General features: G+C 48.8%; 1 protein-coding gene across 1 annotated transcript in view; it reads left to right on the top strand.

Moving 5' to 3' along the window:
* Window positions 1–8,794: 8,794 nt before the first annotated feature.
* The window catches only part of SRP68 (signal recognition particle 68), a 32,105-nt gene continuing 22,771 nt past the window's right edge, over window positions 8,795–18,128 (top strand). The window contains exons 1-2 of the mRNA XM_075562242.1: window positions 8,795–8,980; window positions 10,277–10,343. Coding sequence (XP_075418357.1) covers window positions 8,827–8,980; window positions 10,277–10,343 — 221 coding nt within the window. The 5' untranslated portion in view covers window positions 8,795–8,826. The remainder of the gene's footprint in view (window positions 8,981–10,276; window positions 10,344–18,128) is intronic.

Genomic DNA, 18,128 nt, shown 5'->3' with positions numbered 1-18,128 from the left:
GGCCTGGTGCTCACACCCCTTGGTAGGGAAATGCATTCGCCCCCTGCCCTGCCAATCACGGGCAGGAGGCTGCCAGGTCCAGTGTCTGAACGGAGTACCACTAATCCCTGGGGGACATCTTGCTTACGCACTAGGCTGTAATTGGCAAGGCTGTTGGCCTTGTTTCCCTTGTCCATTTCTCTTCTTTCCCAACCCTCCTGAACTGTGTCTGTGGCCGGCGCAGCCTTTGGCTCTCACGTGGCTCTTTGTCCTGCTGGCGTTATGGCTCCCCTCACAGACCTGCCTCTGCTTTGGCTGAAAACTGAGCCGAGCCATCTGGGTGAGTTCCGTTCCACACCTGAAGGTTGACTGAGGGTCCTAGTCTCAGGGGATTCACCAGTCTCTGTCTGCTGGCCTGATCTTTTTTTTTTTTTTTCCTTCTTAGTTCAAGGACTGTTGGTCGACCTTTAGGAGTGGTTTCCAGTTGAGTCTGATGGGGTGCCAAGCCCTGGCCCCAAAGTCTATTTTTGATATTTCCTGGGGACTTCGTTACTCTGTTCCCCTTGCTGTTCTGTTGCACGCCCTTAGCGTTTTGCCTTGGTGTGGTGGGATCGGATCAGGCGAAATTCCCACACTGTCTCCAGTGTTGTCCCCTGTAGGGCTGTGGGTCAGTGAGGGATGTCGTGTCTCATAGTGGGGCCGACCATATGGTCTTCTCTGTGGATTAGCTGCTAAGCTTGATCTATTCTATGATTTTGAAACTTGCTCCACATTTTCCCCCTAGTCTACCTGTTGGTTCCAACTCAGAGCGACCCTGTGTACAACAAAACAAAATACCACCTGGTGCTTCACCAGCCTCATACTTGTTCTTACGCTTGAGCCCATGGCTGCAGCCATAGTGTCCATCCATCTTCTCAAACGTCTGCCTCTTTTTTGCTGCACCTCGACTTTATCAAACATGATGTCCTTTTCCAGGGACAGGTTGCTCCTGATAACATGTCCAAAGGACGTGAGACCAAGTCTTCCCATCCTTGCTTCTAAAGAGCATTCTGGCTGGATGTCTTCCAAGACGGATGCGGTGGTTCTTTTGGCAGTCCACAGTACTTTCAGTGTTCTTTGCCAACAACATCGCTCAAATGCACACATTCTTAACTTTCACATGCATCTGAGGCCATTGCAAATACCATGAGCTTGGACAGGTGCACTTTAGGCCTCAAAGAAACATCCCTCACTACTTTAAAGAGAGCTTGTGCAGCAGATTTACCAAGGCAATGCGTCCTTTGATCTCTTGACTGCTGCTTCCATGAACATCCATTGATTGTGGATCTGAGCAAGGAGAAATCCCTGGCAACTTCATTCCCCCCACAGTTTATCATGATATTGCTTATTGATCCAGCTGGGAGGACTTTTGTTGCCTCTACCTTGAGTTGTCATCCACACTGAAGGCTGCAAGCAAGGTTGTGTCATCTGCAGAGTGAAGGGTGTTAAAATGCCTTCCTCCAGACCTGCTGCTGCGTTCTTTGTTTAATGAGCTTTGCTGGTTATTTGCTCAGCAATCAGATTGCATAAATCATGGTAGCGGATATGGTCCTGTATCCACTAGACTCACCAAAGTGTCCTTTAAAGGCAGTCAAAAAGCACAAGATGCCACCTTCTAGCAGTTTAAATTTATGCTGATGGGTCCACTCTCTCATAGAAAAACACCAGACCCACAAAACCCAGCCCCTTGGATTATCAAATAAGAATGGTGAGAGGACACAGCCTGATGGACATCTTTCCTCTCTTCATACTATGCAGTATCCCCTCGTTCTGATCACACAATTGCCTCTTGATCCATGCACAAGGTCCACAGGAACACAATGAAGTGTTCTGGAATTGCCGTTCTTCTCAAGGACACCCATAGTTTGTTACGGTCCACATAGTCGGATGCCTTTGCATAGTCAATGAAACTGGCATTCTCTGCTTTCGGTCAAGAGTCATCTGACATCAGTGAGGATGTCCCTTGCTCCCCATCCTCATCTGAATCCAGCCTGCACCGCTGGAAGCTCTGTCGATGTACTGCTGCCACCAGTGTTGGAGGATCTTCAGCATGTCGTATTAATGATACTGTTCTATAAATTGAGCGTTCTGTTAGGTCACCTTGCTCTGGAATGGGCACAAATACAGTTCTCTTCCAGTCAGTTGGTCAGGTGTCTGTCTTCCAGATCTCTTGGCATCGATGAGTGAGCGCTTCATCGGCTTGTTGAAACATTCCAATTGCTCTTGTGTCAATTCCTGGATCCGGGTTTTTGGCTAATGCCTTCGGTGTAGCTTGGACTTCCTCTTTGGGTACAATTAGTTCGTGATCACAAGCTACCCCTTGAAATGGTTGCATGTCAACCAATTCTCTGGTACCGAGACTGTGTATTCTTTCCATCTCTTTGGATCCTTCTTGCGTCTTCAATGTTTTGCTCGTGGAGGTTTTATTCCCCCCAAGTTTTATTGGCACACAATTTACATATTACACAATTCTGTAGTTGAATCACATCAAGGAGAATTGTACAATCAGGACCACATACATCAGTTTTAGAGCATCCCCCTCCCCGACGGTCAAATCACCTTGAAAATGAATTGTGCAATCACAATCAGTTCTAGTGCTCCCTCCCCCCTCGCCTTCATTATTTTAGCATCTTTCAATATTGAAATTCGAGGTTTGCATTTTTTCATTAGTTCTTTCCCTTTAAGATCTACTGAGCGCATGCTTTCCGTCTGACTGTCTAACTCTAGGTCTTTGCACGTTTCATTGTGACTGTCTTCTTGAGCCGCTCTATGAAATGTTCCGTTCAACTCTTTGACTTCACCGTTTCTTCCATCTGCCTTCGCTACTCCATGATTAAGAGCAAGTTTCAGAGTCTCTTCTGACTCGCCCACTAATCGTCTATTTCTTTCCTGTCTTTTTAATGATCTTTTGCTTTCTCCATGTATAATGTCATTCCATAGCTCATCAGGTCTTCTGTCATCAATGTTCAATGAGTTTAAATCTCTTCTTGATGTTTTTTCTTGATATGTTCTTAAAATTCAGGTGGGACATACTCAAGATCCTGTTTTGGCTCGCGTGGACTTGTTTTAATTTTCTTCAGCTGCAACCTGAACTTGCATGTTGAATAGTTGCATACTGAATTGATGGTCTGTTCCATAGTCGGCCCCTGACTTTGTTTTAGTTGCTGACACTGACCTTCTCCATGGTCTCTTTCCACAGATGTAGTCAATTTGACTCTGTGTATTCCATCTGAAGAAGCCTTTTGTGTTGGTTGGGAAAAAAAGAATTTATGATGAAGAATTTCTTGGTCTTGCAAAATTCTACCATTTGATCTCGGGCTTTGTTTCCATCACCAAGATCATATTTTCCAATGACTGTTTCTTACTCTTTGTTCCAACTTTTGCCTTCCAGTCACCAATAATTACCAATTAATCTTGATCGCATGTTTGATCAATTTCAGACTGAAGACAAATTCTTCCGTTATTGTATCATTAGCTTTACTGATTGACGCATCCAGTTGAATAATAGTTGTAACGACTGGATTTCTTTGTATATGGATAGATACTATCCTATTGCAGACGGCATTTATGGTAGTCACATATGTAATCTGGCGTCAATTTGTGAGTCTAGCCTGTCAATCAGGTCGCGGCTTGATGACCTCATTTGGAGGCGCCACGGAGATAAATAGCTCGCTGGAGGCCAGATACACTCACTCTCTGTGAGACATTCCTGTTGACAAGCCACATGGAGCTACGCTAATGGTAGCCAGAGCCCTGGAGCTGGAGGCACCACGTGAAGACTCATGTCGGCACTGAAATGCTTCCACTGCCACTGGATCCACAAGACTTTCCACCCACAGGCCTGTGATCTTCCCGCATTTGGCGTCATGCATGTGCTGTGTGAGTCTAAAGAGGACTTTATGGACTAATATCGACATATGGGGTAATATCGGACTTATGGACTTGGTCTGGAATGTTTTCTTAATGTCCAATTGCTCTTTGATATTAAATTCTCTCTTACACTCATTTAAGTGTCTATGAATTTCTCTATTCAACCGAGACTAACACAGCATTGTACTCCAAGATCTTGAAATGGGACATTATTCCTCTTGAATCTGTCATTCCCAGCATAGTCAACCATAAGATTTTCCCATTTAAAATAGCCAATGTCAGTCCATTCCAGCTTACTAATGCCTAAGATGTCGATCTTTATGGGTTCAACTTCCAATTTTCCTAGATTCATATTTCATACATTCCAGCTTCCAATTGCTAATAGAAGTTTGCAGCTGTTTCTTTTCCCTTTCAGTTGTGCCCCATCAGCAAATGAAGGTCCCAAAGGCTTTTCTCCATCCGTGTCATTGTGATGAACTCCACTTTGAGAAGGCAGCTCTTCCCCAGTCATCTCTCAAGCGCCTTCCTGCCTGAGAGGCCCAACTTCCAGCACTATCTCTGACAATGTCCTGCCTCTATTCAGGAAGGTTTCAGTACCCATGTTTGCATGCTCTCCATAAAGTTTTCAGTTGTTAATTCCTCTGCCGTGGACAGCCTATTCCTTCTTTGTAGTCTGTTCTTAGTCTGGAAGCTCCGCTGAGACCTGCTTACATTGGGGGACCCTGCTGGCATTTGACAATTCCAGTGACTTGTCATCACGGTATGACAAATGGAGAGACAAGTGGTGGCCACTCTATCTAGGAACTTCTAATTAGATCCCTTTCCGGGCAGTAGGTAGTGGGAGCCAGTGTCAGAATCATGGAGGCCTGTTGTTTATGTTGTCTATTAGTCCACTGGGCTAATTGTTTCCGCGAGTTGTCAATTTTATTTTTCTCTCCTCCGACGGGGAGAGACCAGTCGCTGCACCTTAGACGGAGGCCTGTGACTTGTCATCAGAATAGAAGGCATCATTGCAGGGGTTTGTGCATCGCAGATGAGTATGATACATTTTTTTGGTAACAGCTTTATTGAGATGTAATTTACACCACATACCACACAACTCACCCGTTAAACTGTACAATTCCACGCTGCTTAGTACAACCGGCAGGAGGAAGAGGAGGCTTCTATTCTTGTAGAATTATAGAAACCCACGGCAGTTCTACCATCCTGTAGTCGCTGAGTCTCCATCGACTTGATGATAGTGAGATTTGTATAATCAGAGCTGTGTTAACTTTAACACAATCAGTTTTGTTCCCCCTGAAATAACCCCCGATTCTTAGCTATTGTCTTTCTGCTCCCATTGGCTCCCCAGTCCCAGTCTATTTACTGTCTTCATAGTTTTGCCTATTCTTGACATTCATAGAGCAGAATCACACATTTTGTGTGTGTGTGTTCTGGTTTGTTTCACATAACATGTTTTCAGGTTTCATCCACGTTGTAACATGTATCAGAATGTTGCCCCTTTTTTATTGCTGAATAATATTCCATTGGATAGACAGGTCCCTAGATAACAAGAAAAGTGCTTTGCATCCGAGTGGACTCAATGGCAGTGAGTTTGGGCGGCATGAAAGGTTTGTGTTGGACTAACCTAAATGTTGGTTACTTGACCACACCCAGTCGTGTCAGAGAGATCTACTTCCCTGACAACCAACCTTAAGAAGCAATTCTACTCTGTGACACAGGGTATCCCCAGGAGTCAGCAACAGGCTTTGGGGTACTGATAGGTTCTTGCTGTTCGGTGCCGTCATTCGTCAGTACTGGGCACTGGGAGACCTGCTTTATTAAAACAACAGGGCAGGACAGAGCCCTAGTAGTGCATTGGGGTAAGTGGCTAGTTTGGCAGTTCCAGCCCACAGGCCGCTTCATGGGAGAAAGAGGGGACAGTGGGCTTCCATAAAGATGACCACCTTGGAAAGTGTCTGGGACAGGTCTGCTCTGCCCTATGGGCTCTGTGATGGTCCTGCGTCGACTTGGCTAGCCGTGATTTTCAGTGGTGTGGCAGATGCGACACACCTTCCATTTTGTTATCTGATGTGAGCAATGCGTAGAGTCCAGAGGGGCATTTCCTTGGGGGTGTGGCCTGCATCCAACATACATGGATGCTCTGGCAAAGCTCTCCTGTATGTCGACCCCCTCCCCAGCCAAATGGACTACAGAGGACAGCACTGAAGATACAGCCTGGGGAGCGTGGCAAGTCTGCCCAGATCACACCGGAGCAAACCGAGAGAGAGAGAGAGAGAGAGAGAGAGAGAGAGAGAGAGAGAGAGAGAGAGAGAGAAAACAGTATCCTGGCCTACAAAGCTTCCAGGACATTCCTGCTCGGAGCAGCCAATGCACAGAGAGCACCGAAGGATCGGCCTCACCATGAGACACGACATCCCCTTACTGACCTACAGCACTCTGGGGGGCAGCACCAGACACACAGTGCGGGAATTGTGCCTAGACTGACACCCACCCACCTCTCCACACACACATCAGGGTGTAACATGAAGGGAGGGCAACAAAGTCCCCAAGGAATTCTCTAAAAGTGGACTTCAGACTCAGTGGGCAGGGCTTGGCACTGCATTAGACCTGGTCAGAAAGCATTCATAAGGTCAGCAGACAGACCTGGAACTATTGATAGGCCATTTTCTTTCATGTCTATATAAGATAAGCAGTTTAAACAATCCTGAGGAGAAAACATTAACAGGACTGATAGTTCTAGGGGGACAGGGGAGAAAAAGGAGTGGGGAGCCAACAAATCCAGAGACAAGGGAACAAGTGATCTAAAATCGATGGCAGGGACCTGGTGAGGTTTGATCAAGTGCAATGTAACCGAGAGGAAGTACAGAGAGCTGAATGAAGGTCGAATATGACAGGAGGAAAGTAAAAGGAAATAGAGAATAGAACTCGGAGGCAAAAGACATTTATAGAGGTGTAAACATATGCATGTGGCTATGTAAACATATTAATATACAATGACAGGGCTCTACATCTATGCACATATAGCTATAGGTTAAGTATAAAGGTAGCAGACAGACATTGGACATCTTCTCAAGCCCTCCCTCAACGCAAGATCACGTGTTTTAATAACCTGGCATTCTGTGATGCTCACCTTCCCAACATGATCGCTGAAGACAAAAAGGGTGCATAAACTAATGTGGTGAAGAAAGCTGATTGTGCCTGGCTATTACAAGATATATTGTATGGGGTCTTAAAGGCTTGAAGTTAAATGAGCAGCCATCTAGCTGGGAAGCAACAAAGCTCACATGGAAGAAACACACCAACCTGTGGAATCACAAGGTGTCAATGGGATCAGGTATCAGGCATCAGAAGACACAAAACCACCATTTCTATGCAGACAAGGGGGATCAGAATGGAGACCCAAAGCCCATCTGTACACAATTGGACATCCCCTCACAGAAGGGTCACAAGGAAAGGATGAGCCAGTCACGGTGCAGTACATTCTTCTAGTGCTTCCTCCCCCACACTATCATGACCCCAGTCTATCTTACAAAACCAGCTAGACCAGAGCATGTACAATGGTACAGATAAGAGCTCTCAACACACAGAATCCACGACAGATAAACCCCTCAGGACCAATAATGTGAGTAGCGACTCCATGAGGGTAGGGGAAAGGTGGGGGGAGAATTGATTGTGGGTGGTAGTGGGGTGAACAACAGAAACATGCATGAAAGGAGACAGCAGATGGTGTAAAATATGAAAAGAAAAATAATTGATAAATTATCAAGAATTCACGAGGGGGGTGGGGAGGGGAAAAGGAGGAGCTGATACCAAGAGCTCAAGTTGGAAATGTTGATGGCAACATATGCACAAATGTGCTTAATACAATTGATGTATGGATTTTTATAAGAAATGTAAGAGCCCCCAATGAAATGATTTATCGAAATTACCTAACTGAAATAACAAAAAAGGCTTCTCTCAATATTGTATCACCTCTTGGCCTCTCGTTCTTGGAACATGAGCCAGCAGCCTGCCCTGAGACCCCAGATCTGACAGCTCCTGCAACAGCGCAGGGAGAGCGTCAGACCCATGGATTTGGGGCTTGCCAGTCTCCCCAAATGAATTATTTTAAAATAATTATAAACAATCTACAACTGTTTTAATTGGTTATCAGAACTTCCCAGGGGCGAGATCAGATTGTGAGGGAGATGAAGTTACTGTCCCGCGCTCATAATCAATACTAGCCAAGCTGGAGCCACCAGGAGCCCTGGTGGTACAGTGACTGGGCTGCCAACCTCATGGTCACCAGCCGCTGCACAGGCGAAGGACGAGGCTTCCATTTCAGTAGCCCGTAGGGGCGGTTCTACCCTGTCCTATGAGTGGAATTGACAACCAGGCGGCGTGAGTTTTGTTTTGGCCTTGGTTCTGGAGTCCGGGCTTCGGTGGGCTTTGCAGAAGATTCGAACGCCGGTCCGGAGACGTACAAAGCAGCCTGAGGAATTCCCCACGCCGGGAAGGGGCGAGGACGCCACCAACTGCTCTGGCCTCTGTTGGCTCACCGGCGGGGTGTGCGTGCTCCGGTAGGGTAAGGGGGGGCGCCCTCCCTCCCTATCGCGTCCCCCAGGAGTTTCAGCCCTCCGCGACGCTCGCGACCCGCCCTCGGGGCAGAACGTGAGCTGGGATGCACGAGGCGGGGGTCCATCTCCGGGATCCTCAGCCTGAGGGGAGCTCCCGAAGCTCTCCGCAGCCGCCACGCCTCCGCGGCAGCGAGCTCTCGCCGAACGCGACTTCCGGCCGGCGGGGAGTCCCGCGCAGGCGCACTGCACGTCGCGGCGCCGTCCCCGGGCGGGCGCCGATCCGCCGCTATCCCGTCGGCCCCCGCGGGCGGGGCCCGCTCTCCCGAGCCCTCGTGGTCCCGCCTCCTCTATCCCGCCCTGCTCTGCGGCGCCGGGCAAGATGGCTGCTGAGAAACAGGTCCCTGGCGGCGGCGGTAGCGGCGGCGGCGGCGGGGGTGGACGCGGTGCCGGCGGAGAGGAGAATAAAGAAAACGAACGGCCTTCCGCCGGGTCGAAGGCAAACAAGGAATTTGGGGATAGCCTGAGTTTGGAGAGTATCCTAAAGGAATCGGGCCTAGCTCGCTGTGACTACGTGTCGTTCTGGCGGCCGGGGGCGGGAGAGGTGGCGGGACCCGGCCGGTCCCGGGCAGGCTGCAGCTTCTCTGTCTGCGGCGCAGGGTCTGCCTTCGAGGCAGATCCACCTCTTCGGGCGGCACAGGGACACTGGGCAGGTGTCCGGCTTGCTCCGTTGGAGGGCTTGTGGCGGGACGACACTGGCACACCGCCGAGCTCCTGCGGGGCAGTACTGCGGCCTGGAGGTTTCCACGCAACCCTCCTGCCCGACACCTGTCGTGGGCCGGGTGCTGGACTTTACACATGTTGAGTACGGGGAGGCCAAGATTGCTCTGCGGGGACGCTGGTTGCCTCTTGGGGTAGCGTCCATTATTTAGAGACTAATGGCGTGGAGGGAGGTTATGTCAGAAGTGGCACAGCAGAGCTGGGAGAATCAGGCTTCTGGTTTCCTCAGGCGTGTGTACCAGCCTGTGCCCGTGGCACTCGCTTGCCCCTTACTGAAATGAATAGCAGATGGAGGCGATTTTCTGCACTCATTAACTCTTCGGTTTCCCGTTTGAATGGGTGGGATGGTTCCCCTTGGATGCCCAAATGCCTGGATTGTGCCAGCAGCTGTGCATCTCCATCCCAATTCTCCGAATAGCCCCTTGGCCACTCACGGTTCAGAAATGAATCTGTGGAGAAGCGTTGAGAAATAACTGAAAACGGAGACAAAGATCACCGGCCTGCTTTCAGGTTCAGAAATCACCTGAAGGAGCAGAGTGTGGGCAGGGAAAAAAACTTCAGCGGAATATTCTTCAGCAGTTTTAGCTGGCCTGACGTGCCAGCCGCAGTGCCCCGCAGCTGCACAGCTGTTAAGGAAAGTTGCTTGGCAGTTGAAGGTTGTGCAAGTAGACGTAGTCCACGTCACTTATAAGCTGAAATGGCGTGAGCCAGAACACGTGGGGCCCAGGGTTAAGTCAATGTGTCCGCCTTGGTTACCGCAGCTTTTGAATCCATCTGTTTTCTTTCAGCTGCTGGGTTTCAGGTGGCCAGTGATCCTTTTTAAAAAATTTTTTATGTAACCTGACAATAGAACAGGTAGTGACAGTTCATATGTGCTTAGCTCTGTCCTATTACCAGTTGGAAATGCTTACATTTTGCAGCAGATGTGCCAACGCGTGGCAGAGACAGACATTCAACGTGCTGTAGGTTGATAGGAATGTAAACTCAGGGAAGCATGTGTCAGAGCACTAGGAGTCGTCCTGTTGTTAGTTCTTCCTTAATCTCGGCTCCAGTTCTTCAGATCGTTAAGGAGTCCCAGCAGCAGCATGGCTTACGGCACGGCGATTTCCAGAGGTACAGGTTAGTACCCTACTCGGCCGTGGTGTGCGGTCTGGTAATACCTCACTTACTCAGCTTACCAGGAAAGGTACTCGGGGAGTAAGAGCGCCGAATTTACAGCGAGTCCTCCCAATAGTCCTGTGTAAGATAGTTCATTTTTAAATGAGCATTTTCATAATGAATGAAAGGGCGAGCCGGGTTCTGCATTTTACCTCACTATGTTGAAGGTCATTTGGAGGCCTGGCCGGAAACAGCAGGCCATATGGTCATCGTTTTCAACTTAGCCATATTGGGGCCTTTCGGTTAAAGTCAATGCTTTTCAGTATTTTAAACATGTAAGAGGTATCTAAGAGCCTTTAAGTTGGAAAACACATTTAATATGAATCTAAACAGTAGGAGGGATGCCTGATGTGTAATATAATTCAGTACTTTGATAATGAACAGCCAACCATTTCTACAAGGTAAGTATTATAGGCATGGGGACCTGATTTAAAAAACAAACTTCCAGGATACCACATCTCAGATTCTCATTATCCACTCATTCAGTTGAAAGTATTTAATGAGTACTAAATATCAGACTATTAGGCTTTCTAAGCCCTTAAGGAGTGACAGTCTCGGGGACACACAGGACCCTGAAGGGTCACTCTGAGTCAGAACAGACTCAGTGGCAGTGAGTCTGGCTGCAGTGCCAGACGAAGGAGCCCTGGTGGGGCAGTGGGTTATGTTGGGTAGCTAACCACAAGCTCAGCAGGTAAACCCACCAGCCACTCGGCAGGTCAAAGGTGAGCCTGTCTGCTCCTGTAGATTTAGTCTCGGGAGCCCTGTGTGCATCTGCTATGAGTCAGAATCGACTTCACAGCAGTGGGCTTGGTTTAGGTTAAGTGGCAGTCAGTAGTCTAGGCACTGAACCAAGCAGCCAAAGCAGTTGTTTCCAAGCTGACTCAGCCTCGTGGCGAGCAAGCCCATGCACGCCGAGGGCTTTGAAGACCGGGACATTTGGAGGTAAGTGCCAGGTCTTTTAAGGCCCCTCTGGGTGGGTTCAAACCGCCCACCTTTCACTTAGCAGCCAAGTGCTTAGTTGTGTATGCCCCTCAGGGACTCCTACACACTGTAGGGAATAAGCCACATGAGGAAATCGCGAAGTTGCTTTCTCATGGTCTCCCCCTGTTGCTCCCGTTCTGTGTCCGTCCATCTGTCTCCATGCCCTGTGCACTCTCATCTTTGTTTTCAAGTCCTTGTTGACCCTTTGGTCTCCAGTGCGGGGCTTTCACAAAGCTCGTGGACAGTTGCGTTTCCTGTTCATTCCGATTTCTCTGAACCTTGTGAAGGTGAGTTTGAACAGGAGCCCACCACGTGAGGTGATGGGCATTGATTTTGGAGCCAGCTTGTTATTTGGCTACCAGGTGACCTCAGGGCTAGTTGTGGGTCAAGGTTTGTGAGTGTTTTAGGGTGATAACCTTAGAGAGCACCCCAGCCCCAAATACTCCAGGAGGATTTCTGGGTCTTGTTTGATTTTATTTTTTAAAGAAATTTGAGGTACAGTTCCACATTTTTCTCCTAGCGAGTGGCTCTTGATGACCCGATTAGAACTGTTAGGGTAGCTGGGTGCCAGTCTAGTCCTGGTCTCCGGGCAAACGAGGCCATGGTGCTTGTAGACAGTTTGTCCGATAGATGATTTTTACAAGAGGTTGTTCTGGCTCCTGTAGGTAGGTCACATTGAAAAGGGCAAAATGAAAGGTAGCCTGCGTAAGAGGCATATTCAGCCCACGGGAGATGCTGGGGGGCTTGGGCACGGAGGCACACAGTAGAGCTCGTCAGAAGTAGAGGATTTGAGGTATTTTAGAGTAGAGTTATCCGAGCTTGTTTGGAGTCCTGGTGGGAGGTTATGACTTTGGGCTTGGAACCTCAAGGTTAGCATTTCAGAACACCGCTCTTCTTCAGGAGAAAGATGAGCCTTGCTGCTCCCATAAAGCAAGCCTTTTTTAAAAATCATTTTATTAGGGGCTCATACAACTCTTATCACAATCCATATATACATCAATTGTGTAAAGCACATCTGTACATTGATTTCCCTCATCATTCTCAAAACATTGGCTCTCTACTTTAAGCCTTTGGCATCAGGTCCTCATTTTTGCTCCCTGCCTCCCCCTCCCGTAAATCCTAGTGTCGGAAACCCACAGGGCTTGGTAGGTTGCTATCGGCTTTTGGGGCGTTAGTTGAGTTTTTCGGTTTGTTAGGGTTTGTTATTGATGGATTGGACATCAGGTAAAGAAGAAGTGAGGTTAGGGGTCAAGTGAAGAAGTGAGTATCCTCTAGTTTGGGGGATTGCTTTGGAGGATTTTTTTCCCAATTATTTGACTGGGGGCTCATACAACTCATCACAATCCAGCCATCCATCCATGTGTCAAGCACATTTGTACATCTGTTGCCATCATGCTTTGGAGGATTTTATCATGTGACTTAATCAGTTTCTCACTACAGTTGATGGGCTGGACCTTGAGCTGAGCCTAAACTTGGATGATCATGCTATTTATGGGAAGGAGAAAAGAGCAGGCATTGGAAGCTGCTGGAGGGGACACCGCTGATGGTTCTGTTTAGGATCTGTTTAGTTTGAGGTGTCCCTCTCCGTCCAACTGGGGATGGCACAGAGACTGGAAAATGCGAGAGTGGATTTCAGTGGAGAAGTCAGGGCTCAGGGCCTAAATGTAGCCACCATGGGCATGCTGGGGGTATTTAAGGCCAAAGGGTGGATGAGTTTATCTCAGGGGCTGGGGTGAGGTGTCTTTTCTTGTCCACCTTGCTCAGCTGACAAAAAGAATTTAGAAAAAGCCGCTAGAAAGGTAAGCAGAAGCCAGGAGGAGAAATATTCCAAGAAGGATAAAGTATTTGGTTTGTAGAACCTTTTGAGCGACCACTTCATAAGCCAGAAAGACGGTTTTGGTAACAGAGCTCAGTAATGAGGGATTTTTAAAATTAATTTTCTTGAGATAATCAGAGTCACATGCAGTTGTAAGAGATGATAACAGAGATTCCATATTCTGAAGGGAAAAAACCCTCTTTCTTGTGCATTGGGTGATGGTTTGTAGAACCGATCATTTTTTCATTCAACCATCCATGGTTCACAGTCAGTGATTACCAGCCCCACCGGGAAGCTTCACCTACCCCATTTCCTCCCTGTGTTTTCGGTTTCCATCTCTCCTCCTTTCCTAAGCCTTCTGAACTTTGTCCTTGGGCAAATGGCTGCTCTTTGGATCTCAAACGGCTGCTCAGGCAGGGATTCCATATCTCCTTAGTTCCCCTGGTTGACCTGTCTCCTGTTGGGCTGGAGATTGAACCAGTGGAGGAGTAAGCTCAGTTCAGACCGGAAGAGTTACTAAGGGCCACACACAGTCTCAGGGTTCTCAATCTCTCTCCGGTCAGGAAACCTGGCTTCTTTTAGGGTTTGGACTTTTGTTCCGCCTTTTTCTCCCACGCTGTCCAGGACCTTCTAATGTGACCCCTTTCAGAGCAGTGGGTGGTGCTGGCCGGGCACCATGGAGTTCCTCGGGTCTCAGTCTTGTGGAGGTTGATGTTCATGTGTCTGTTAGTCCATTGGAACGCATGGCCTCCTGATTTCTTCAGTCGCCTTTCTTCTGGGTGCGGAGAGACCAGAACATTCCTTCATTGCAAAGGGCCTCGTGTGGACCTCGCGTGTAGCCGTATTCTTGGGAAGGTGGCGCAGGACCAGGCAGCGTTTCTTTCTGTTGTGCATCAGGCGCTGAGGCTCAGAACCCACTTGATGGCACCTGACAACACAACAGCCCCTTCTCACCCGTCTGATGAATCCCTCGCACCTACTCACCGGTTTGCTCGTCATCATTTGTGTGGCTGGGTTGTTATGGCTGACGTCCGCTTCTCACCAGTTTTGCTGCGTCCTTGCCAGCACATGGCCTTTCCTCCATTCTAAGAGCTCTGCGGTGCCCCCTCATTCGTTTAATGGCTAGACCTTTCTGCCTCAAATACTCTGGACACGTTTACCGGGGGGCTCAGTCCCTGGAGATGGACATCTTGGTTGGAGAAACAGGTGGCAAGAAAGGGGCATCGTTTCAGGGGGTGGATCGGCACAGTGGGTGTCGCAGGGGGCTCCGACTCGACAACACCTGTGACGAGGGGCGGGGCCCAGCCGTGTGTGGTCCTGTGGTCATAGAGTTACGCTGTGCTGGAACCGCGGAACAGCACCTGGAGGCCGCATGGCAGGAGGTGCTGGGCATCTTGATTTCATGTGTTTATCTGCCACCTGTGAATCCTTTCTGTGGAAACGCCCCTTCCTGCCCTTTGCTCATTGTCCATTGGGGTGGTTGGGGATTGGCGTTGTTGGGTTTTGAGAGTGCTTTATGCAGCCTGCGTCACTTACCTGGTCTGACAAAAGTTCTCCCCTCTCCAGCCTATCTTGTCATCTTTCCCACGGGGTCTTTCACAGGGCAAGGTTCTTAACTTCGACTGATCATCCTTTCATGGATCCTGAAAGTGTATTCCAGTCTGAAAAGGCACAATCCTACTTCTATGGGGGTTTTGTTTTCCGTCGAAGTCTGTGATCCATTTTGAGTTAACTTTTGTCTAAAACGTGTTTCAGTTTGAGATTCATTTTCTTAACCAATGTTTGTCGTGATTATTCTAACAGCACTGCTTTTTGAAAGTGTGTCTTCCATATTGTTACACCTTTGTTAAAAATCAGTCACACAGGTGTGTGGCCACAATAAATCTGTATCTGGGCTCTCAGTTCCGTTCCCTGATCTCTGCCTGTCCCTCACAGTCTTGGTCACTGTAACTAGGTACGTGATTATGTCAGGTGCCTCCGGTTCCCACACGCAGTGACCCTGTGCACACCAGACGCAACACTGCCTTGAAATCAGGTAGGCCAGGTTCTTCCTCCCTCTTCTTCTTTCATAATGGCTTTAGCTATTTGACTGCCTTCGTCTTTCTGTATAAATGTTAGAGTAATCTTGTCGATATCAACAACAAATCTACATGACATTTGGATAAGAATCCCACAAGATTTGCCTGTCATTTGGGGGAGAATAGACCTTTTTACCATGTTGAGTCTTCCAATCCACTAACTCTACTGTCTCCATTGATTTGGATCTTGGGTTTTGTTTGCATCATCGGTTTTTAGTTTCCAGCCTACAAGCCCTGGACACTTTGAGTGGATTTCCACCTCGGTGTCTATTTTGCTGTGAATGGGAATATGTTTTTAATCTCGCCATCATTGATGACGGCTTGTAGGGAGCGACGAGGACGGCAACCTGATGGGAGTAGGCGGAGGTGAGGGAGTAGAGGGTCTCCGACATAGCCAGAGACATGGGAAGGTGGCAAAGACTGGGCGAGAGGCCAAAGGAACGCGTTCTCTGTGTGTCTGACCAAATGGTGTCATACTATGGGATCCTCTGGCGAGGTCGCCTCAGTTGCCCAACAACGTCGCCAGTTGTGCTGGATGTTCTTTCTCGTTGGAGAACACTAGCAGCGGGTGGTGTTTTGTTTATTGCTCTGGGTTAGCACCTGACCACTGTGCTACAGTGTAGTGCCCACTAGGTTGGGGACAGCAGTTGCTTAATGAGCGATTAACTTGCTGATTTTTGGAGAGCGTTTCCGGGCTTTTCTTTACGTGGCCCCCAGACTGACCGTTGCTAGTGAGCGTGAGTGTCCGTGTTGTTGTCCTCAAGCTGGGCGAGGCCGAGGCCCTAGACCAGTCGCTCCCAGTCACTGCTCTAGTCCAGATGCTAGCGCCGATGTGAGATGCTGGCAGCCTAGGGAGGCTCTGAGGCTGCCTTCTGTCACAGCCGAGGCCCTGTACTCCATCTGCCAGAAATCTCTTAGCCAGCTCTTGGGGGAAAGCTTTTTAGTTGCATATTTCCCCTTTGCATTCTGGGGTGAGGGACTGCCTTTTAAAAATGTATGGTGACCAAACTCACTGCTGGGAGACCCTGTAGGGCTGGGTGGTTCCCAAGACATCTCTCTTTTACAGAAGTGGACTGGCCTCTAGTCCCGTCTCCGTCATGCCCTCCCCCGTGGAAGCTGACTTGTAACCCCGGTGAGCAGGACTCCTGGAAGTTCCTAAATGAGTAGTATGCCACCAGGTAACAAGACAAGGAAAGAGCCAGCCCATTGTGCCTAAGCAAGCACCATGAACATTTTGACATTATTCTTTCAGATTTTTTTTTCCATAAAAACACAGACAATGGTCCAGAATGTCACGGTTGTATGTGACCAGCCCCCCGAGGGGTCACCACCATCATGATCATGTGACAGCTCAAGCCCATTGCAGCTGGGGCCTCCTGGCCACTCTCCTCCCCAGAAGACTCATGGGCTTGTTATATGTTCTGTTCTCCCACTTTTAGGTCGTGGGATCCACAGAGTTCTTCCCGAGTGTCTGCCAAGTAGTAACTTCCTTTTCGCTCTGTGAGCTTTGTCGCTCGCGTGGGCATACTGTGTGCACAGCGTCCGTCGTGTCTCTTGGCTGAAAGCTCCGTGTCTGTAAAAAGGCTCCGTAAACCAGACTTTCTCCTCTTCGCCCCGAAGCACCGGCGTTTATTCTCCCCCCCCCCCCCCCCCCCCGTACATGAGTCACGGGACACATTTTGTAGGGTTAACAATTTTGTCCCCATGAGTCTTTAGTTCATATCTTTGTTTTTCTAAAAAAAATTTGCAGTATAAAACGGTATACAAGGAACTTTAAAAAGTGTGTGGGAAAATTCCATTCTCTCTTCATTCCATTGTTTCTATACACACTGGAAGCCGCCTCGTGTGGAAGGAGCCTGGTGGGATCGTGGTTAAGCTTTTCGGTGCTGTCCAGAAGGCTGGGTGAGCCCCTGGGGACTCTGGGTGAAAGATTGGTGATCTGTTCCTGTCAAGATTACAGTCTAGGAAACCCCTTGGGACAGCTCTGCTCCGCCCTCGGGGGCCATCCTGCGTGGAGCCGACGGCACGCAGCCATGGCGTGGACACTGGCTCTTGGTTCAGACTCCTACTCTTGGTCGGGGCACGTGCACCCAAAGTGCCAGAGAAGTCGTGCTGGCTCATTCTGCTTGACCCTTAGGTAAAGAGGTCGGTGGGGATTCCCACTCGCAGGGATTGAGGGAGAAAATCTGGTTCATAGACTGAACCCAGAGTAGTAGTTCCTCCTGTTAGTAGCCTGTGAGATGCCCGGCTCATAGGGACCTCACTGGACAGCCCCTTGATTTCCCAAAGCTGTGGACCTTAACCGAAGTAGACTGCCACCTCTTTCTCCTACTGAGTGGCCAGTGGGCTTGAACTACCTTTTGGTTCCCAGCTGAGCACTCTAGCCAATGCACCCCCACGGGTCCTAATTTGATTTAAGGGTTAGTGAAATCTTTTATTGTGTGTGTTTTTTAAAATAAATCATTTTATTAGGAGCTCATACAGCTCTTATCACAATCCATATATGCATCAATTGAGTAAAGCACCCTTATACATTTGTTGCCCTCATCATTCTCAAAATTTGCCTTCCACTTGGGTTCCTGGAATCAGCTCATTTTAGGGTTGGTAAAATCTTACATGTGCTTAAGACTCTCATTTAGTCCAAAAGCATTTAATGCATGTGTGCTGGACTCTGTGCTAAGCGTTGGGAAACGTGATCATCCCTTACCACCGGCGCTGGTCACCTGGAGAGGGCAGGCATGTCCCGTAACCGAGCAGCAGGAGCACAGAGGTCACAGCCTGATGAGCTGTGCACACAGTCAGTGCCCCCTCCTCACTGCCTCTCAGGGGCCGGTCCCGGGGGAAAAGAAGATCCCGCCTACTCACCACGTT

The sequence above is a fragment of the Tenrec ecaudatus genome, chromosome 10 (assembly GCF_050624435.1).
Source record: "Tenrec ecaudatus isolate mTenEca1 chromosome 10, mTenEca1.hap1, whole genome shotgun sequence".
Taxonomy (NCBI): Eukaryota; Metazoa; Chordata; class Mammalia; order Afrosoricida; family Tenrecidae; genus Tenrec; species Tenrec ecaudatus.
Note: the sequence above shows the minus strand (reverse complement) of the source record. Positions and strands in the feature narration are given on the sequence as shown.